The 23510-nt window shown below is 41.5% G+C and overlaps 1 protein-coding gene across 1 annotated transcript in view; it reads right to left on the bottom strand.

Moving 5' to 3' along the window:
• Window positions 1-8832: 8832 nt before the first annotated feature.
• The window catches only part of STAC3 (SH3 and cysteine rich domain 3), a 42984-nt gene continuing 28306 nt past the window's right edge, over window positions 8833-23510 (bottom strand). The window contains exons 3-11 of the mRNA XM_070736063.1: window positions 22737-22834; window positions 16881-16945; window positions 16705-16792; window positions 14713-14779; window positions 14042-14088; window positions 12824-12909; window positions 11450-11501; window positions 9984-10133; window positions 8833-8931 (exon numbers count right to left, since the gene is read on the bottom strand). Of these exons, the coding sequence (XP_070592164.1) occupies window positions 8833-8931; window positions 9984-10133; window positions 11450-11501; window positions 12824-12909; window positions 14042-14088; window positions 14713-14779; window positions 16705-16792; window positions 16881-16945; window positions 22737-22834 (752 nt within the window). The remainder of the gene's footprint in view (window positions 8932-9983; window positions 10134-11449; window positions 11502-12823; window positions 12910-14041; window positions 14089-14712; window positions 14780-16704; window positions 16793-16880; window positions 16946-22736; window positions 22835-23510) is intronic.

The following is a 23510-nucleotide window of genomic DNA, read 5'->3' as shown; positions in this document are numbered from 1 at the left end:
CCCACCCTTTTCTTCCTCTTGTTTTTAACCTTAAGAATTTCACAATGATAATAAAGGGATACATACCAAAGGGTCTCTGCATGCTTGCCCAGAAGTTTGGCCCTGAATAAGGTAGGGCAGACCTGAGAGTTAACTAGGTTTAACTTTGGAAAAAGGATGGCTGGTAGAGAAGATCTGAGAAGCAGGTTTCTGCAAATCTTATTGGAAAAATCCTGCAGGGTACCAGCGCCCCCTTGAGGTACATGTATATATGACATAATCTATTTTTAAGTATTCTGGCTACTGTTTTCTTCTTTTCCTGGCTTAACTAGAGTCACCATCGGCAGACAGACAGATTTAGAATTGGGAGGGAAGGGACTCTGGAAGAATCGCTTATTGCTCCCCCTTTAAACTTTTGGCCCATGAATTGTGCAGTTATTTATTCTATGTGGGGAAAAACAGGCATGCCACCTGTCTCTTTTGCTCCTCTATATGGCAGCCCCTGGGTGAGGCTCCAGTTTCCGATCAAGATCTTCAGTTACGCATTCCAATTGGGGTTACAGCTTCTGGCTGGACGGCTTCTACTGGGCAAGAAGAAGCAGGTGGCGTGCCCAAAATAAATGCAGCCAGGAAAGGAGGAAGAGAGTCTAAACCAGCCTTCTGCCAAGAACGTAGGCTTCAACTCTCAGAATTCGCTACGGCTACCATGGAAAGTAGATGGTATGGGAACAGCCTAGATTCGGGGCAGCTGGGCCACTACAGGTTCACCTGAACCAGGCTGAACCGGCTGAATACCACCTTTGATACCAAGCCTGGGAAAAAAATTTGGAGGTTATAGCATCCAAAATTCCCATCCAGCAATTATCACTGTTAGTTGAGGATTCTGGAAGTTGTAGTGCAAACACATCCAGGTGGAAGAAGGTTGGTGAAGATTGGTCTAAGGTTTGTACATCTTACTAGGCAGAATTAGAACATGGTCAAATCTAACCCACCAAAGCCTAATACATAAGCTTCTTAAAATCCTTTGCTTTGCCAAGCCTCATATACCATAAATATCAAGACTGTGTGCATATTTTTATCACTAGGTAATCAAACTGATTTATCAAAGCAAACGTTTTCTAGATGAACTTGTTATGTGAACTTCTACATTTGTTTACAGCTTTTGCATATTTTATTTTAGAGATTAAGTGCACTACAGGTTCATTATATGACATTCCTGTTCAGCTCGTTTCCCTTTGAGATTTTAATAAACAATTATCAGGTCTCTCAGGAGGTTGCATTGTACACCAGACACCAAATTTCTCTGCTTGTACAGTGCAGACTCAGAGAGGGGGGTGGGAGAGAGAGAGAGAGAATGAACATTTCTTTGGAAATTCCTACAGCAGCCATAAGTCTATGAACAGATGTTTCAGATCCATTCATGTCATCTTTCCCTCCTCTATCACTGTGTTGCAATCCTTCAAATCCAAAGAGATATGGTATAGATATTTGCATTCATTATAGAGTTGTAGACAGAAATGTCCTCAATGTGTATTGTCTTTGTCAGCTTAATTCTATCTTAGCTGTCAGTTTTTCTGATTCCCCACTGATGCAATTCTAAATGGCTCTAGACAGAGAGCTGGAGATACACTGTCAAAAATATTTTTTTGCTCAAGACCATCTCATTTGTGCAAACACTTCCTATACATATATTCTAACAAGTGCGAATTACTCCGATATGCTAACTTTTTCTTTCTTAACTTCCCATGTATAACTGAGCCCTGAAATCCTTGGTTGAAGTAGAACTATAACAGATACACAACCAGCTGCCCCCAGAAGAAACAAAACATATACAGATTTCCAATGCAGCAGGATATTTTTGTTAATAGCCCCCAGAGCCTGGGGAAGGTGAAAAGTCCCCCCTTCCCATGGTGGTGCAGGAGGCCAAGTAGGCCACACACCAATGGCACACCCACCCAGCAACCGGGCAGCGAAATGGTTGCTAAAAATGTTCAATCCCATCCCTGACTACAAGGAAAGTATGAAACTAGATATATATCTAAGTGCTATTGATAGGTAAGTAGGTAGGTAGGTAGGTAGGTAGGTGGGTTGGTGGGTGGGTGTGAGGTTGGGTGGGTGGGTGGATGGATGGATGGACAATAGATAGATAGTTAGAGATAGACAGGCAGACAGACAGGCAGACACACAGGCAATAGATAGATAGTTAGAGACAGATAGGTGGATGGATGGATGGATGGATGGATGGATGGATGGACGGATGGATGGATGGACGGACAGACGGACAGACAATAGATAGATAGAGAGAGATATATATACAGACAGACAATAGATAGATAGTTAGAGATAGATGGATGGATGAATGGATGGATGGATGGACGGATGGACGGACGGACGGACAATAGATAGATAGTTAGGGAGAGATAGATATACAGACAGACAATAGATAGATAGTTAGGGAGAGATAGATATACAGACAGACAGACAGACAATAGATAGATAGTTAGTTAGGGAGAGATAGATATACAGACAGACAGACAATAGATAGATAGTTAGTTAGGGAGAGATAGATATACAGACAGACAGACAATAGATAGATAGTTAGGGAGAGATAGAAATACAGACAGACAGACAATAGATAGATAGTTAGGGAGAGATAGATATACAGACAGACAGACAGACAGACAATAGATAGATAGTTAGGGAGAGATAGATATACAGACAGACAGACAATAGATAGATAGTTAGTTAGGGAGAGATAGATATACAGACAGACAGACAATAGATAGATAGTTAGGGAGAGATAGATATACAGACAGACAGACAATAGATAGATAGAGATGGATGGATGGATGGATGGATGGATGGATGGATGGATGGATGGATGGATGGACGGATAGACAGACAATAGATAGGTAGTTAGAGATAGATAGATAGATAGATAGATAGATAGATAGATAGATAGATAGATAGATAGATAGATAGATAGATAGATAGATAGATAGATAGGCAGACATATTGGCAGACATACAGGCAGAGAAAATAAAAAACAAATCACACCTATCAAACTGCTAGTTGTGCAATCTGCAATACAGAGGCATAGAAATCGCAAGGGAATCTGCAGATACAAGGCCATTGAGGTGAGAACACTAGAATGAGAAACAGGCAGCGTGGCTACCTTAGCAACATCCTAATGATTTACAGGAGAAAGGAAACTGCAAGCTGTTATACGTTCAGGTACCCAAATGCATATAAAAAGCAAGTATGGTGTAAAGGGGGTGGATAGCAAGCTTTAGGAAACACGAGCCAAGGAGTGTGTCGGCCCAAATTTATCGAGCTTGACTTTTTGTGAAAATAAACACAAGTGCGTCAGTGTACAAGGAACTCCTAGCATTTGAGAATTCTGCACAATAATATGTATGACTTACTCTGCATGGTATGAACAGGAGGCGTAAACTGATGGGATAAGAGCTGCAGCTATCATTAACTGGATATACACACTCTCTGGACACTGAAATTGCACAACTTGATAGGTATCGAGCCATAATTCCTTGACTATTGACCATGTTGCCTTTATCACGGTTCAATTGTAATCCAAAATGCCTGGAAAGCAACCAATTGCCTGCCCTGATTTATAGGGCCTCCTGAATAATTGCCTCCGGTGGTCTGAGAAAAGAGGAAAAAGAGCTTTTTCTCCAGTCCCGGATGAGACAGATGTGTTCAGGAAGACAGTTTCAAACATTAAAAACACAACCCAAAAAAGAGGAGGTAGTTAAAAAAATTCTGGAGTGTGCAGAGATGGATATGATGACGAGAAGACTGAATGATCAAGAAGAATCTGACTTTTATATTATTTGGGATAAAGTTTATACATGGATAGATAAGAATAAAGTTGAAAATAAGGTAACGAGAACGGTATGAATATAATTAAATGTTATTGATATTTTTGTTGTTTTTAGTGTTGTTGGCTTTTCTATTTTATCAATTTAACTTTATGTCTATTAGAATATGTAAACAATAGTTCTTCTTTTCAATTATAATATTAGTTTGATCTAAAGATTTAAGATTTTATCCTTTTTTCTGTATTAAAAATTGACCTCAAGAAAAGAGGGGTAATTGTAACCCCTAATATGTGTTTAATTGTTTGTAAGTTTGTATGTCTTTTTTAATTTAAAATTAATAAAGTTTATTTTAAAAAACAACCCAATGAAACATGATTTTCATTTTTCATTTCATTTATTTAGTATATCTCTCCCTTTACTAAAGATTTGTCTTTTCCAAATGAATTTTGAGTTTAGACCTCTTTCTGTTTTGCATCAAAATCCTGGGAGCGATAACCAGGGTGGGCTGCTGGGGGGCTTGCAGGGGTTCTGGGCAATTCGGAGAACCCTCAAATCCCACTCCTGATTGGCCCCACCCACCCCACCCTACTCTGCCCTTCCTAGGAGTGCCCACACAGCCCCCATTTTGGATACATGTAAGTGCAGGGCGCATGTGGAGGCGTGGGGAGGGCAAAAAACGGGCCTACTGGAAGTTCGGGAAGGCTGGAAACAAGCCTGTTTCCAGCCTCCAGAGCCCTGGGAGCAGTAGTGGATTGCTAATGGTACAGTAAAGGACACCGTACTAGTAACGATCGCTGCACTGTGTGCACAGATTCAATTATCTTGTACATGCACATGTGTCTCCCAGCAGGATTTTGCTTCTGTGCACGCACAGAAAGCAAAATTTTGCAAGGTGATGTGCGCAAGAGAGAGATTTCGGCAATTTTTTGCTTCAACGCATGCATGGAAGTAAAATAATCATCAAAATTTATTTATTTATTTGATTATTTGATTATTTAATTATTTAGTCATTTAGTCATTTAGTCATATAGTCATATAGTCATATAGTCATTTAATTATTTAATTATTTAGTCATTTAGTCATTTAGTCATTTAGTCATAAAGTCATTTAGTCATTTAGTCATTTAGTCATTTAGTCATATAGTCATATAGTCATTTAGTCATTTAGTCATTTAATTATTTAGTCATTTAGTCATATAGTCATATAGTCATATAGTCATTTAGTTATTTAATTATTTAGTCATTTAGTCATTTAGTCATATAGTCATTTAGTCATTTAGTTATTTAATTATTTAATTATTTAATTATTTAGTCATTTAGTCATATAGTCATATAGTCATTTAGTCATATAGTCATATAGTCATATAGTCATTTAGTCATTTAGTCATTTAATTATTTAATTATTTAGTCATTTAGTCATATAGTCATTTAGTCATATAGTCATTTAGTCATTTAGTCATTTAATTATTTAGTCATTTAGTCATTTAGTCATTTAGTCATATAGTCATATAGTCATTTAGTCATTTAGTCATATAGTCATTTAGTCATATAATCATATAGTCATTTAGTCATTTAATTATTTAATTATTTAGTCATATAGTCATATAGTCATATAGTCATTTAGTCATTTAGTTATTTAATTATTTAATTATTAGATTTGTATGCCGCCCCTCTCCGAAGAGTCGGGGCGGCTCACAATCTCTCTCACGCGCACGTCTTCTCATGACATTTTGCTTTCTGTACATTTACAGAAGCAAAAACACACTGGAACACACTCCTACACGCACAGGATAACTGAAGCTGCACACGCAGCGCACCGGTAGTAGAGGCAATAGGAATCCACCGCTGCTGGGGAGGGCAAAAATCACACACACACACACATGGTGCAGGAGGCCAACTAGGCCACACCGACCCAGCAGCCAGGCAGAGAATGCCTTGCTAAAGTTTCTGAAGCCCAGCCCTGAGCAACATACAGTCAGTGGCCTTTTGATACCCAAGTAGCTTCTCTACTTTACTGAGCTCTTAGGAATTTTATGTGCTCATATTATATAAACAAACAAAGGCAATGCAGCAGGAATGCTGCTTAAAATTAAAACATGTAACACATCAGGTCTGTTGTGAGCCGCCCCGAGTTGTTGTGAGCCGCCCCGAGTTTGTGGAGAGGGGCGGCATATAAATCCAATAAATCTAATCTAATCTAATCTAATCTCTATCATAACTAGAGGCAGAAGAGGGTATAGAAAGGGACAGTGCAAAATAATGACAAAAAAAAGTCTGGATAGTGGCAGGGGTGGGCAGTGAGCAGGACAGGATGGAATGCAGTTCCATCGGCAGAAATGAAGCTGCGTGCGCTGCTCTTGCTGATCGGCGACAGTCACTTCCTAGATTACCGGTCTCGGCTCAACTCTCTTTCCTCCCCCCCCTGCTGCTGCTGCATCTTTGCTGCTTGCTTTTTTCTTCTTTCCTCCTTCCTGGCCTTGGATGAGCTTCCCTCTCTCCTGCCCGGCTCCCCTCCAGCCTCAAGTGTCCACCTCCCGTGGCCAGGAAGGAGGAAAGAGGAAAAAAGCGAGGAGCACACAGCAGCAGCAGTAGGGGGGGAAAAGGAGAGCCACACCATGCTGTGCCAAAGCGGTATGAGCTGGGGTCTTTTTCCCCTCATGAACTCTCTCCCCACCCACAGCCGAGATGAAAAGGCATCATTTAGCAATAATTACCTTGTAACTCTCCCTCGACTTTCTGATATTTTTAAATCTGCCCTCCTGTCCTCCTCCTCCCCCTCGGAAAGCAACAGGGAGACCAGTACTGGCAGGAGTTGCAGGGGGCCCTTTCCCCCCCTTTTCTCAACAGCTGATCATCACCCTAGCTACCCAGCCTGAGGTGGGGGGGGAACCCAAGGAGAGTGCGGGAAACGCGAAGCAAATTGTCACCCCAGAGAGTGACCCTGGTGAGGTTGTAAGTTGAGGACTTAACAGTTCACTTGAACGATGATGATCATTCAAGCCACTCCCACCTGGTCACATGGCCAGCAAGCTACTCCTACCCAGTCACATGACCACTAAGCCACATCCACAAAATAAGCCACACCCACAGTGTGGCAGTAAAAATTTTGGCTGCCCGTTATTGGATAATGGATATTGCAGTACCTGGAGACCACAGAATAGAAGAGAAAGAACTAGAGAAAAATCACAAAATAAAAAGACCTGTGAATAAAAGTAGAACAACTATGGCAAAAAGAAAGCAAAGATAGTAACGATAATTACAGGCCCCTTTGGAGTAATTCCAAAACTGGAAGCTTGAATGAGATCAACATTAACCAAATTACCATCCATTGCATAAGGCACAGTATACATTTGCAACAATACTCTTAATATTATTAAAGAATTACATCTGCCTATCCCAGATCCTTGGGAAACATCTGGCTACCGTGCGACCGATCATAATTTCATAATAGAAGGAAAGTAGCAGAAGAGGACAAGAGCCAGTTTGGTGCAGTGGTTAAAGCATCAGGCTAAAAACTAAGGAGGCTGTGAGTTCTAATCCCACTTTAGGCACAAAAGCAGACATGAGTGACTTTCGGACAGCGACTCTTTTTTCTGCCCTAGGAGGCAAGCAAGGGCAAACTACTTCTGAAAAGCCTTGCCAAGAAAAATACAAGGGCTAGACCAGGCATCAACAATAGCTTGAAGGCACCAAAAACAAATGGAAGAGGATAACAAGAGTGAGAACAAATATCAGTACAATTTAAGGGAGCAGAATAATTTCATAGCCTCCTGGCAATTGACAGCATGTACAGAAATCGGGGTGGTCCCTGGAGCTTTCTCAGCTTGGTTGCTTTCTTGCAGATGTTTCATTGCCCAAACTAGTTAACATCAGCAATGCGACAACTGATAATGTTACCTAGTATAGATAATGAAATGTCTGCAAAAAAGAAAAAAAGAAAAAAAACCAAAACCCAAGCTTGGAGAACACCAAGTACCCCTTCATGACAACCCTGAGCTGCAAATATTCTGTTAAGCTAGAAACTTGCTGCTTTGCATCAACACAGATAGGCAAAATAGGGATGAAAAAGAATAACAGATAATTGGCAAAACGTAACTGAATCTAAGCCAGTGATGGCAAACCTTTTTTTCCTCAGGTGCCGAAAGTGTGTATGCGCATGCACGAGTGCCCACACCCATAATTCAATGCCTGGGGAGGGTGAAAATTGCCTTTCCCCCCCCAGAGGCCCTCTGCAGGCCTGAAACAGCCCATTTCCCAACCTCTGGTGGGCCCAGTAGGCCAATTTTTCACCCTTCCCAGGCTCCAGAGGCTTCTCTGGAACCTGGGGAGGGCAAAAATGCCCTCCCCCATCCCCCATGGAGACTCTCCAGAAGCCAAAAATGCCCTCCCAGAGCCTCCGGGTGAGCCAAAAATCAGCTGGCCGGCACATACATGCACATTGGAGCTGATCTAGAGTAATGGCTAACGTGCCAATAGATATGGCACCACAAGCCACCTATGGCACCCGTGTCATAGGTTCGCCATCACTGATCTAAGCCATCCAAGTAAACCAGGAGCCAAGCTCTCCCTCTGCCAGCAAAGGGACAGCCGTATCCTGAAGTAAATGCATGCACATATTAGTGCCACCTACAGGGGGCGGCAGCGGTAACTCTTGCCCTTTGTCAGTCCCGTCCAATCAATCTGTCCAATCGCTACTTTTCTTCGCAGACAAGAAGTTGAGCAGCTTGGACTGCAATCCCAGCACCTTCATGACAAGGTCGTAAAGGGAAAAAGGCTGAGCCCATTCCGAAATCTGCCAGCAGCAAAGTTCAAGAGAAGCACTGAGTCCTCTACAGCGGCAGGTCAATAAGCTTCTTGCCTTGAATCCTGGCTCACTGATGACACAGTCCTTCTTGTGATGTCTTGGACCGGTAGGAACTCAGCTTTCTTGCAAAGAGGCTGGTAACGAACTCTCAAAACTCTTTGGCCCTCCCTGGCCTTGGTTATGAAATCCTTGTGAAGGGCAGGGTTGGACCTCAGATCTCCTGCAAGAAGTCAGCGGGGAAGAGCCCCACTTTGCGTCCGGTGTAGACTTTGACATACCCATTCAGCTCCTCTCCTTTCTGTACCACAATCTATAAGAGGATAAGAGACATTAGATGAAGCAGAATCCCCAAGTAGATTGACAATTTTTCTAGGAAGGAGTTTTTGTACATTTATATGGAGCGAAGGAGGAATGGGGTAGCAGGGGTAGAACTGCCAATAAGTAGCATAAGACCTGAGTTTAGAAGAAAAAAATCCACCCTAGAATTGCTTACGGACTGAATGTTATTTAGATGACGTGCTGAAAAAAATCTGGGTTTTATAACTGTCATGTACCCAGATTCCCAGTATAAATCTAAATGTGATCAGTCTCTTTTAAACTGTTCTCCTACTAGCTCTGACTTATGTGATAATTATAAGATTAAAAACTCAACAAAAGGCCCACTCCTCAATTTCAGAAAGAACTTGCAGAAAAAAAGAAAGAAAAATTGTGCTATTTTAGCATTCATTTACTTTTAAATAATCTGCCACAGGGGTGAGTTCTAATTTACCAGTTCGCTTCTTCCTACGTTGCATGGCCATATCTCATGGGCATGCACCTGTGCAGTGCTGATTTTTTTAAAAAAAAAATCCCCCCCAAAGCCTAAAACAAGATGGCAATACATGCACCATGCCAGAAACTCGGCTTCTGCTCATGCTCAGAAGAAACATAAATAAATCCCCCCCCCAAACCATTTTTTTTAAAAAAACGGCAATGCCCATGGACCAGCACTGACCGAACTGGTTCTCTGAAGTCATCATAACATCATCAGTGGGTCGCTACCAGTTCCAGATAGGATATAATAGGGGTCTCCAAACTTGTCAACTTTAAGACTTGTGGACTTCAACTCCCAGAACTCTCCAGCCAGTTGGCTGGAGAATTCTGGGAGTTGAAGTCCACAAGTCCTAAAGTTGCCAAGTTTGAAGACCTCTGGGATGTAAGATCAATTTGTGCGAAAATATGTTTGGCAATTTTCCGGTGAATGCAATCTTTCAGCTCAAGGTGGAAACATTTGTAAAAGTTATCATTGTTTTTGGACATTCAGAACAGCAGGAGAGGGGGGCATTTATTTATATCTGAATGAAGTACTTCAAGGAGACATACCTGATCCTTTTTTAATGTAATCTGACCAATCTCTTTGTTGCCCACAAAGGACCTCATGACCTTATGCACACGTTCTCCTGCGCGCACTCGGATAATGAAGTTCGGCGGAAAGTATCCAATTTTTTCTCCAATCTCCCCAATTTTCTTCCCCTAAGAGATTCATGCATGAAGTTACTTTACAAAGAAATAACCCCCCCAAAAAAAAAAAAATTCCCAATTTTATCACCATGAAACAAGTTAGAATTAAAATGAGGGAGTTTTTTTCTTCAAAAAAAAAAGCAGAGAGGAAAATTGGCAATTTCCAGTGATTCTCTCCTTCAGCACATAAATACACTTTTGCTCTTTAAAAAAGGAGGAAGAGACAAGTAACTAATATTTTGGAACATTAGCTCTTGCCAACATTTTAATGATCCACATTCCTCAAAATTGACATCAATAATCCTGCAAACTGGTCATTAAGCCATTTCTAGGACAGTAAGTGACTTGCATGTTTTAAATGGAGGAACATTAAAAAATATTGTGAGAGAAACGTGAGTGAATTTTACAAAAGGAAATGTTTCAAAAAGAAAAACACAAAATTAATATTCCTAATGGCTCTGAATCCTTTCATGAAAATATACAGTTTTTAACATTGTCATTCATAACATTTTATTGACAGAGGATGGGTTTATATATTTTGTGGTGGGGTAGGCAGCCAATTGATGGCCAGAGACTGGACTGAACATTTTTAAAATGTGGGGGAGGGCATATGATTTAGAAGATAATAATACAAAGCTGATGGAAATAGGATCGTCTGAGGTTCTGCCTATTTTGTTTGGGCATTTTATGATATTATTTTAACCCTTCCCTGACTACAGCTACCAAAACTAGCCATAGAATTTCATACAATGTTGAAGTAGGACACACCCAGCAATGATTTGCACTTGGTTCAGCCCGGTTCTGTGAACCAATACTGTCGATGGCAGGAGGCTCCACCCACCCGACTGGGACACTGGTAGCAATGAGTTTTAGAACCCATTACTGGACACATTCAATCGTTTGTAGCAGAGTTCCCAAACAAACTCTCTTTATCCATATCCCTCCTCTCCGCCCCAAATCTTAGGAAGAAACTACAATAGAAAACCCTGGATTTCACATGTTTGTGATATGACACTATTTTTTAAAAAATGTTTGTTTCTAGTTATATATTAGATACAACCAGTGATGGTTAAAATGGTTGCTGATTTCTTGGGTGAATGGGATCAACACTATTTTGACAAGTTTAGTAAAATCAAGTCACACTGAAGGTAGACTCCAGCTGGGATGCCACAGTAAAAACTGAAGCAGAGAAAAATCCCAAATATTTTCCTTGTAGATAACCACTTATTATTATTAACCACTGATATTCAAACACTTTTAGATTTTAAAGATCAAGAACTTCTTCAAAATGAACGGAATTAGTCTTGAAAGAAAAACCATCTTCTTACACGCCACCATTCCTCATTGGAGTCATCAACAATTGCAACTTTGTCCCCAGGGCTGAAAGAGAACAAGGGGCCAACAATGAAAAGACCGTTGCGAGTTAGAATTGCTGAACAACCTTCATCCTTTCTTTCCCAGTGCTGAATATCTGACCAAAATGGCAACTTCTCACCCTGCCCATACTTCCTTCATGATTCTACCACAAACTCAATAAGGTAATGAGATACAAAAGTCTTAGCTAAGCACCAGAACATGCAGGAGCCTGACAAATGCTCAACTCTTCTCTCTCCATCTTTATTTATTTATTTGTAAAATGTATATGCTGCCCAATTTCACTTGGACTTTGAGTGTCTTACAATAAAAATAAATCCTGCAACCATTGGTAGAATTCTATATATACAGTAGTACCTCTAGATACGAGTTTAATTCATATCTGGAACAAATGGCTTTAGACTTTGTTTTTCCCCTCCGAGATAAACAGAAGCAAGGATTCTTGCGCCACCTAGTGGATGCTCGGCTCATATCCCGAATTTGAGCTCGGGTCTGGAACAGAAATTTCTCTCCCCTTGTGGCTCGTAACTTGGAATACTCGCATGTGGAGTAGCTCGTATCTAGAGGTAGTACTGTATTGTTGCCAGTTCTTACATTTGCCTATAGGCCACAATGGTGGGATCCTACTTTTTTTTCCTACCAGTTCTGTGGGTGTGGCTTGGTGGACATGGCGTGGCATGATGGGTGTGGCAGGGTAATGATACTGTAAAATCTACATTCCCTCCCCACTTCAGGGGAAGGTTACTGCAAAATCCCCATTTCCCCCTGATCAGATGGGACTCGGGAGGCAGAGAATAGATGGGGGCGGGGCCAGTCAGAGGTGGTATTTACCGTTTCTCCAAATTGCTCAACATTTCCGCTACCGGTTCTCCAGAACAGGTCAGAACTGCTGAATCCCACCTCTGATGCAGGGTAAACGCTTTTAACATGTCTCCCAGCCTTTCTCCACAAAACAATATAAAGAATCTCTCCTGTGAAGATCTCACAGTCTTACATGGGATGCATGTACTGAATTAAGAGGGATACAGCAATGGTATTCCACAAGGCTTTGATATTCCTGAATAAGGAAACTTCCGTCAAGACAAGTTATGTCTTGATGTTTTATTTGAGGTCTCAGCATTCTCACATTACTCTTTAGATTAATGTAAAACCAGCTCAGCGAAGCTTTGAATTCCAAATCTCTTTGTTATCAACGACTTGTTCAGAGACTACATTGTTTTATCATAGGTTGTAAGCCGCCCCGAGTACTTGGAGAGGGGCTGCATAAAAGTCCAATTAATAAATAATAAATAAATAAATAATAAAAGCAAGACCATTTTGTTACTCACTGGAAATCCAAGTCATCCTTCTCCAAGGCTTTGAAGCGATAAAGTGCAATAAAATAGTGAGACTGTGGGAACCCAGTTTGCTGCTTCTTACTCTGTTCAAAAGAAGAAGAAAAAAACTAAAGTCACCTTCAAGTCAAACCTGACTCTAGCCAGCTTTGTCGATTTTCTTGGCAATGTTATGGAAGTGGCAACTATCATCCCTTTTAGGGATGGTTCTTAGATTTCCAAGCTAAGCTCTTTGTAGCCTTGGTCTTCCCAGAAAACTTCCATGGAGGTGATAACCTGGGGTAATCCCACCAAGCTAAGGTCAACTATAGAAGAGAATATTTGCAGCTCAGGGTTGAACTGAGAGATCCTTAATGCTCTCTGAGCTTTGTAGTTTTCTTGCAGATGTTTCATTACCAAACCAGGTAATACCAGTTACTGTGGCACCTCTACTTACGAACTTAATTCGTTCTGTGACCAAGTTCTTAAGTAGAAAAATTTGTAAGAAGAAGCAATTTTTCCCATAGGAATCAAGGTAAAAGCAAATAAGGCGTGCGATTGGGGAAACCACAGGGAGGGTGGAGGCCCTGTTTCCTCCCAGGACATTCATACAGAGGCCCCACAGAGGCTTCTCCCCACCTTTTCCGGCCCTGTTTCTTCCCTTGAGATTCCTCCAGAGGCCCCACGGAGGCTTCTCCCTGCCTTTTCCGGTTACAGTTTTGGAGGCTTGGGTTTGTAAGTGGAAAATGGTTCTTGGGAAGAGGCAAAAAAAATCTTGAACACCCGGTTCTTATCTAGAAAAGTTCGTAAGTAGAGGCGCTCTTAGGTAGAGGTACCATTGTACCTACGTAATTTGGGTAAAGCATTTATTTATTTATTTGATTGATTGATTGATTGATTGATATGCTGCCCCTGTCCGTGGACTCGGGGTGGCTTGATGGTGTTACCTAGTATATTTTGCTCTCAGTTTTCTTGTTCTTGTCAGAAATTTTTAATGCTGGCCAAACACAAGCTCTTTCTATAGATACCCTCTATAAAAAATAGTCTCAGGATGGGCAATAAATCAAAACAGATAATCGGAACGGCAGGTGAAGAAAAGTGACTTGTAACAGCATCCCCCGCTTGTAGGATTTGGAGACAAGAAAGTGTGTAGTCATTGTGTTCAATCTGGCAACCGGCAAGCACATTCTCTCCCTCTTCCCCTTCCCCCATGCAAGAGTGAGGGGCAAGCACCTTGTCGTCGGGTGTATTTTTCTCTGCTTTCTGTCCTTCTGGATGGCCTGCATTAAAAACAAACACGCAAGTTCATTTAGGAACTGTTCGAAGTTACGACATAACCCTCTCACCCCCCAAGTATTTACGTAATAGTCCCGAACTTACAAATGTTGCAGCACCATGGCAATCATTCATCTTTGCAAATGGCCATGGAGGCCCCACACCATTAGCCCTGCCTATTCACTGCCCTCCCCTGGGTCTATACAGGTATTTTGCCTGTGGATATTCACTTTGCGAAGCTGTAGCGAGCCTTCGGTTTCTTAGCCTGCTTCAGTGCTTTAGGCCTTCAGTGTGTTCGCAGAGAATGGAAGTCTAAAGCAGTGTTATCCAACCTTGGCAACTTGAAGATATCTGGACTTCAACTCCCAGAATTCCCCAGCCAGCAAATGCTGGCTGGGGAATTCTGGGAGTTGAAGTCCAGGTATCTTCAAGTTGTCAAGGTTGGGAAACACTGGTCTAAAATACTGCAAGATTGCGTGATTTAATTTGTGGGCAGCAGGGTTTTCCTTTCTTTTCAGTGATCTTCTGGCTTCTTTTGTACTTTGTTTACTCGAGTAACATTTGCTTAACAAATATTTGGACTCTGGATCCTGAAGACAATAGACTTTCTGAAGTCTGTTAACACTTACCTCCCATTGGTTTGTCATTTTCTGGTTTGGGGGCTTCTGTTTCTTCTTCCATCATGGCAGCCAAAGGCTAAAATGTAGGAAGGAAAATAGAAAATATTTATTTGACAATATTTTTATGCCACCCCAATTATATGCCACTCCAATCAATAAACTTATGGCGGTGCAGAAACAAAATACAATAACAACAAAAACCTCTTTCGTTCATCTACACTAAACTTCAAACCTTATGCTAGATGGGGATTTTATTTTTCCCCAATAAAAATTCCATTTTCAATTAAACAGTGTGTAGTCTGGGTACAGAGAGTTTTAGGAAATAGTAATCTAAATATTTACAACAGTGAGAAGAAGGAGGAGGAGGAAAAGGAAGAAGAGGAAGAGGAGGAGGAGGAGGAAAAGGAGGAGGAGGAAAAGGAGGAAGAAGAGGAGGAGGAAGAAGGAGGAGGAGGAGGAGGAGGAGGAGGAGAAGAAGAAGAAGAAGAAGAAGAAGAAGAAGAAGAAGAAGAAGAAGAAGAAGAAGAAGAAGAAGAAGAAGAAGAAGAAGATAGATGGGAGATTCTCAGTCATCCAGGTTATGGTTGTCCCAAAGGTGATTTTTCAAGAAGCAACTGTTTTTTTCCTTTGAAGATGTTTCACTTCTCATTCAAGAAGCTTCTTCAGCTCTGCAGAATCTTCCATGAGAAGCGAAACGTCTTCAAAGAAAAACCAGAAAGTCCTAGTTGCTTCTTGAAAAAGCACCTTTGGCACTTCCACTAGTTGGTTGCCTCCAACTTCTCATTAAATGGCACAGGCCCATTAGAAATGAATGATTCTGAGCATCTTCTCAAGTGACAGAAGGGTAGAACCCAAGATTACCAACAGGAGCAGTTTATCCCATGGTGGAGTGGTACTATGGAAAAGGTCTGTTGTAGGATGCACTGCCTTTGTCTCTGACTACAATGCTACACGTTCAATGGTGCTGTAGAATGCAGAGTACGCAGCATCAAGACATTCTGGATGGCAGATTAATGCCTTGTAGCATGAACATAAGAAAAGGAACTATTGAATATTTGAAGTCATTTAAAGGGGGATGGTGAAAATATAGCCCTATAGATTTTGCTGGACTCACATCTGTCCCAGCCAACATGAGCAATGGAGAGTCTAGAAACAGCTGTAATGCTACATGTGGTACAGTGGTTAGAATGCAGTATTGCAGGCTAACCCTGCTGACTGCCCGCTGTTCGATTCTGACCAGCTCAACAATGACTCTTCCTTCCATCCTTTCGAGGTCAGTAAAATGAGGATCCAGATTTTTTGGGCCAATATGGTGACTCTTTAAACCAGTGATTTTCAACCTTTTTTGAGCCGCGACACATTTTTTACATTTACGAAACCCTGGGGCACATTAAGCAGGGGGGGGCGCTAAAAAAAGTTTGGACGAAAAAATTCTCTCTCTTCCTCCCTTTCACTCTATTTCTCTCTCCCTCTTTCTCTCCCTTCCTTCCTCTTTCTTTTTCTCTCTCCATCCCTTTCTTTCTCTTCCTTCCTTCCTCTTTTTTGCTCTCTTTCTCTCTCCCTCCCTCTCTCTATGTCTTTCTCTCTCTCTTCTTCCCTCCCTCCCTCCCTCTTTCTCTCTCTTTCTTTCTTTCTCTCTTGCTCTCTCTCGCTTGCTCTCTCTCTTGCTTGCTTTCTCTTGTTCTCTTTCTCTCTCTTGCTTTCTTTCTCTCTTGTTCTTTCTCTCTCTCTCTTGCTTTCTTTCTCTCTCTGAGCTTTGCTGCACACCTGACCATGTCTCACGGCACACTGGTTGAAAAACACTGCTTTAAACCACTTAGAGAGGGCTGCAAAGCACTGTGAAGCAGTATATACCGTAACTCTTAAGTGCTATTGCTATCGCTACATGTGGCCAATGCTAATTTTAGAATTGCTTCTATCTTCATCCCTTATTCCAGACTGGATAGCCTTTCATGCACCACTCCTTTTACGTTGGGATGTTTCATCAGACCGACATCCTACGTTTTTTTTGTTATCCTGTCCTTTCTTGCGCTCCTTGTTTGCCATGATAACACCCGACCGGAGGGTATCGAAGACGGGATCATTTCGGCTAGCTGTGAAATAAACGAAACAAAAAAAAAAGTTGTCAAAGTTACAAAGGTATTTCAAGAGTTAAAAAGTCCTATGGAATGGCTGACTTACCACCTGAGAGTTGTTGGGCACTGTACAATGGAGAGCTGTAAGCACGGTGGAAACCTGGAGGCTGTAGAACAAAGATAAATATTATACACAGTCAAGAACGTTGGAAAAGGGGGACAACGCCCATTTTTCTCCCAAACAATGGAGCTTGGTGACAGAGGCAGCTATTATTCTTGAAAATAATCTCTAGTCTTAGTCTAATGCTTGTTTTATAAATAACACCGTGTAGCCAGTAATGGGCAGCCAAATTTTTTACTGCCACACTGTGAGTGTGGCTTATTTTGTGGGTGTGGCTTGATGGTCATGTGACTAGGTAGGAGTGGCTTGCTGGCCATGTGACCAGGTGGGAGTGGCTTGAACGATCATCATCATTCAAGTGAACTGTTAAGTCCTCGACTTACAACCTCACCAGTGTCGCTCTCTGGGGTGACAATTTGCTTCGTGTTTCCCGCACTCTCCTTCCTGGGTTGCTACCCCTCTCAGGCTGGGTAGCTAGGCGAACAAGAGGAGGATGGGAGGGTGGGATGGTCAGCTAGAGCTGGGTGCACAGCTTCATTTATGTTGTGAGACGCCCCAAATCCTTGGAGAGGGGCGGCATACAAATCCAATAAATAAATAACTGTATTCCACTCTGTCCTGCCTGCTGCCCACCCCTGCGTGCAGCAAATATTTTTGTAAGGTGCAGAAGGAGTTCTTCTGCTGATTTCTCAAAAAGACTAATAAAGCCAGTTTGAACAAAATGTGGAGTCTCCCAAAACTTTGGCAGTAGCCTCCAAAAACCTTTCCTAAACCTGACATTTTATTACAATTTTCAGGACGATGGAAATGGAAGTCATTAAATGCATGAAATATTAATTCATTGCATGAATTTAATAAAGTTTAATTTTATTTTTTGATCTGTTCCAGGACCAAAATTATTTATGCCTACTTCTAGTCAACCTGGCAGAGTAGCCCCTGTAAAAGTATTCTACTGTTTTATAACTTGACACTTGGTTGTTTGTATATACACTGAGAGCTTATTATTTGTTTGTTTGTTTGTTTATTTATTTATTAGATTTGTATGCCGCCCCTCTCCGAAGACTCGGGGCGATTCACAACAATAAAAACAATATTATAACAAAACAAATCTAATATTAAAAGACACATATAAAACCCTATCATATATTTAAAAACCAAACAGCACATTCATACCAAACACGAAATAAAATATAAAGAAGCCTGGGGGAAAAGGTGTCTCAACTCCCCCAAACCTGGTGGTATAAGTGAGTCTTGAGTAATTTACGAAAGACAAGGAAGGTGGGGGCAGTTCTAATCTCTGGTGGAAGTTGATTCCAGAGGGCTGGGGCCGCCACAGAGAAGGCTCTTCCCCTGGGGCCCGCCAAACGACATTGTTTAGTCGACAGGACCCAGAGAAGGCCAACTCTGTGGAACCTTATCGGCCGCTGGGATTCGTGCGGTAGTAGGCAGTTCCGGAGGTATTCTGGTCCAATGCCATGTAGGGCTTTATAGGTCATAACCAACACTTTGAATTGTGACCGGAAACTGATCAGCAGCCAGTGCAGACCACGGAGTGTTGTAGAAACGTGGGCGAATCTGGGAAGCCCCACGATGGCTCTCGCGTGGGAAAATATGTGGCAATTTTCCGGTGAATGTGATCTTTCAGCTCAAGATGTGATCCCTGACTGGCTAAGGCAGGGGTCCCCAAACCTGGCAACTTTAAGACTTGTGGACTTCAATTCCCAGGGAGTTGAAGTCTACGAGTCATAAAGTTGCCACGTTTGAAGACCTCTGGGCTAAGGTCATAGGAAAAAATGGCACCCGAAAGCCCAAAACACTGCATATAACACTGGGTGTGTGTTTTTCTGAGGAACCATTTGGTCTTCTCCAAACACATGAAAAATGTTCATAACCGAATTTTCAGTATACAGCTATTTATAAAGAATATGTTCCTAGCTGCTTCAGCTTTTAATAATATACAAAAATACTGGGTAATTCGTTACCTTACTCACCCACTGCTCTCCTCCAATTCTGCGGTTAGGGAATTGTGGCTTCAATCTATCAAAGGCAACGCGCTGAGTCTAAACTAAGAATTGGAATCCATTTTTCAAAAGTAAAAAGTCCATTGTAGGGCCAATAAATGTACTTTTTCTCCCGCAAGAATAATTTGCGGTTGAAAAATAATGTAATCCTTATATACTACCCTAGCGACTGCAGATTTCTCCTTTTTATTCTGGCCCATGGAGAGGCAACGGCATACATCTATTTGAGATAGATACTTCCAGAGATTGATATTCCGATTGCGCATTATTTTATCCATGTAGAACAAGTGTAGCAAACTAGCTCTTAAATCAAGGGGCCCTGCTTAAAATTCTTGCGGCACCATAGACCCCAGGGTTGATTTGGATCAGATACCAAACAACAATACTGTATAAAAATGCAAGAAGAAATGATGCAAGATAAAAATGGCAGCTCTTTCATGTAATCATTTAGAGGCTTCAAGGCAAGTAGAGCTGATGAGTGAGATTATACCATATACATTTATCCAGAAATGATCCCAGAAATCTTACCCAGGTTTGCTGTATCTTACCTACTAGCACAGGGGTGGGCAATTAATTTTGCCATAGGACCGCATGAGAAATTGGGATGGTTTTAGAGGGCCGGACTAATATAATTAACTCAGTTCTACCCAATACTGTATATTATTGGGTAGAACTGAGTTAATTATATTATAATTATAAATTATAATTAAATAAATAACATCTCCCCCTTGCCCATGTTGTTTTGGTGTTTGATTGATTGTGTGCTTGTTTTTTATATATATTGGGATTGCTTTTATGAATTTTTTAACCTAAAACTGTAATTAGATTGGTAAATATTAGTTTTGTCACTATGTATTGTCTTTGCCATTGTTGTGAGCCGCCCCGAGTCTGCGGAGAGGGGCGGCATATAAATCCAATAAATCTAATCTAATCTACCGGTATATAATATATAATGTATAATGTATAATGTATAATGTATAATGTATAATGTATAATGTATAATGTATTATATATTATATATTATATATTATATATTATATATTATATATTATATATTATATATTATATATTATATATTATATATTATATATTATATATTATATATTATATATTATATATTATATATTATATATTATATATTATATATTATATATTATATATTATATATTATATATTATATATTATATATTATATATTATATATTATATATTATATATTATATATTATATATTATATATTATATATTATATATTATATATTATATCTTGAACACCCAGGTCTTATCTAGAAAAGTTGGACCGACCTCCAGGGGCCGGTCACAGACACCGGGCGGGCCGCATTCGGCCCTCGGGCCTCATCTTGCCCAGGTCTGTACTAGCAGTAGAGAGGCAGTGTGATATAGTGGGTTAAGATATCAGGTAAGAGACCATGAGTTCCAGTCCTGCCTTAGGCCTGAAGACAGCTGGTCTCCCACAGCCTTAGGAAAGAAGCAAGGGCAAAACCGCTTCTGAAATCTTGCCCTCCAAAATTGCGCCGACTTTCCTAGGCAGTTGCCTGGGTCTGTCTTAAAGGCACAGGCCAGTATTGGATTCCTATCTGGATTGGGGGGGGGGCGTTCCGGTAGCGAAAATGGAGCTGCGCGCACAGCTCCGGGTGATCAGTGGGCAGGACCATGCGTCCGAGTGAGATTTGGCTTCTGCATATGTCAAGAAGCAAAATCTTGAGAGAGGACATATGGGTGTGCGAGATTTTGGTGATTATCGGTGAGTTTTGCTGAAATCTCACCCACCCGCACATCTTCTCGCAAGATTTGCTTCCTGCCTATGTGCAGAAGCCAAATCTTGCTCTGATGTATGCATGCGCACACCAGACATGCGCACCCGCCAGTCACCCAGAGCTGCACACACATCAGCACCGGTAGCGGAAGTAAGTTGCAACCCCCCGCCTGACCCAGACCACACCCAGACCCACACATAGACACATAGAATTTATACATGGTATGTTTGTTGCTATGATTGGTCTCTTAAATTGGGGTTTTTTAGATTACTTTTTAATATTAGATTTGTTACATTGTTTTTTATTGTTGTTAGCCGCCCCGAGTCTTCGGAGAGGGGCGGCATACAAATCTAAATAAACTAAACTAAACTAACTAAACATACACACACACATACACCGTAGCAGCGAGGAAACAGCAATCTCATGGCCAGAGTGTTGGGAAGTTCTTGCAGAGGGGGTTATTCAACCAGTTCAGACCAATTCGAGTGAACCGGTAGTGTCGATTGTGAGTGGGCCCACTCAAAAGTAATGCCGTCATAATTAGCTGCATTTTGAAAGGTGGGTGCATATGTGGAAGGCGTACATGTGAGAAAAACACATGTGCAGAAGACTGGGCATGTGCACAGATGTAGAAGGCCGGGCGCATGCACGAACGCAGAAGGCCGGTCGTATGGGAACCAGTAGGGAGGGTAAGCGAATACCACCTCTGAGTTCCTGCCATATTTACCAGACACAGTCACTGGTATGAACTCTCCAGAAACTCAGCCATATCCAGTAATAATTAGAGACTTCACAAATAGAGCATGGCTGAATAAAATGCCTTACTGCAGGAAGAGCTGCAGAACACAGGTATCAAAGCCCATATAGTAGCTAAATTCCAGGGTTAAATTTCTTAAGTTTCCTTCTCTCCTGTCTAGTCAACAGATTTTTAGCCATTCTTTCCAAAACCAAATTAAATAGTTTTATTTCCTCATTTCTTTAAAAGACAATATTGCAATAGTCGCCATTTTGCTAATTAGCATTTAGCAACAGCATTTAGACTTATATACCACTTCATAGTGCTTTTACAGCCCTCTCTAAGCAGTTTACAGAATCAGCCTCTTGCCCCCAACAATATGGGTCCTTATTTTTCCCACCTTGGAAGGATGGAAGGTGGAGTCAACCTTGAGCTGCTGGTGGGATTTGAACTACTGAGCTACAGCTAGCAGTTAGCCGAAGGAGCCTGCAGTGCTGCAGTCTAATCACTGCACCACCCCTGTAGTAACCGCAGCCTTATACCAACAATAATACACAAAAAACCACCGCAATTTTACCTACCGTAATTATATTCTAGCTGTGAGCTCTCAGATTCTAATAGACAGGTTCTTACGCATACAACTTTGGTTACATTTACGATTAAAAACGACCGATAAAGATATTACCTTTTTCAAAGTAGCATGCCTTTCTGGAACAAAAGTTATCCCCCCTTCTACAAATAGAAACATAAAAACATAGAAGACTGACGACAGAAAAAGTCTAGTCTGCCCTTATACTATTTCCTTTATTTTATCTTACAATGGATATATGTTTATCCCAGGCATGTTTACATTCAGTTACTGTGGATTTACCAACCATGTCTGCTGGAAGTTTGTTCCAAGCATCTACTACTCTTTCAGTAAAATAATATTTTCTCATGTTGCTTTTGTTCTTTCCCCCAACTAACTTCAGATTGTGTCCCCTTGTTCTTGTGTTCACTTTCCTATTAAAAACACTTCCCTCCTGAACCTTATTTAATCCTTCAACATACTTAAATGTTTCGATCATGTCCCCCCTTTTCCTTCTGTCCTCCAGACTATACAGATTGAGTTCATTAAGTCTTTCCTGATACGTTTTATGCTTAAGACCTCCCACCATTCTTGTAGCCCGTACACCTCAGCATTCTCTACATGTCTAACGCAGCAAGCACAGAACCAGAACTGCAGCCTGCCCTTTCAAATCATGTTATGATAGCAATCGGCAGAGGGCAGGTGCATTGCATTGGGGGTCAGAAGAGGCACTTACTATCTTGCCGAAGCAGCGCTGAAATTCCACATAACTTTGGCAGTGATGATGGATGTGAGTTTTGCAGTCCTTGCATTTCAAGCCATGTTTGTTGTTGACTGCAAGGAAAGAAAAGGAATCAGTGGTACTCTAGGCTAAGGCGTTTTCCCCACCTGCCTGCCCATCCCCGATAGTACCCATTTCTGGAATCAAGCGATAGATAACACCGCAACATGCCTTCTAATTGAGCCAGACATGAACCATTTAAAAGCATACAAAGAAGCCATTTGTCTCCCAGATGGAGGGGAAATTACTTTCAAGCAATGACTGCAGGATGAAACATCAGCATTTCCGAAATATACAGAGGTACCTCTACCTATGAATGCCTCTACTAACAAACTTTTCTAGATAAGAACCGGGTGTTCAAGATTTTTTTGCCTCTTCTCAAGAACCATTTTCCACTTACAAACCCGAGCCTCCAAAGCTGTAAACGGAAAAGGCGGGGAGAAGCCTCTGTAGGGCCTCTTTAGAAATCTCCTGGGAGGAAACAGGGCTGGAGAAGGCAGGGAGAAGCCTCGGTGGGGCCTCTCTAGGAATCTCCTGGGAGGAAACAGGGCCGGAGAAGGCAGGGAGAAGCCTCGATGGGGCCTCTCTAGGAATCTCCTGGGAGGAAACAGGGCCAGAGAAGGCAGGGAGAAGCCTCGATGGGGCCTCTCTAGGAATCTCCTGGGAGGAAACAAGGCCTCCACCCTCCCTGTGGTTTCCCCAATCGCACACATTATTTGCTTTTACATT

Source organism: Erythrolamprus reginae, chromosome 2, assembly GCF_031021105.1.
Source record: "Erythrolamprus reginae isolate rEryReg1 chromosome 2, rEryReg1.hap1, whole genome shotgun sequence".
NCBI lineage: Eukaryota > Metazoa > Chordata > Lepidosauria > Squamata > Dipsadidae > Erythrolamprus > Erythrolamprus reginae.
This window is presented reverse-complemented; position numbering and strand designations above follow the sequence as displayed.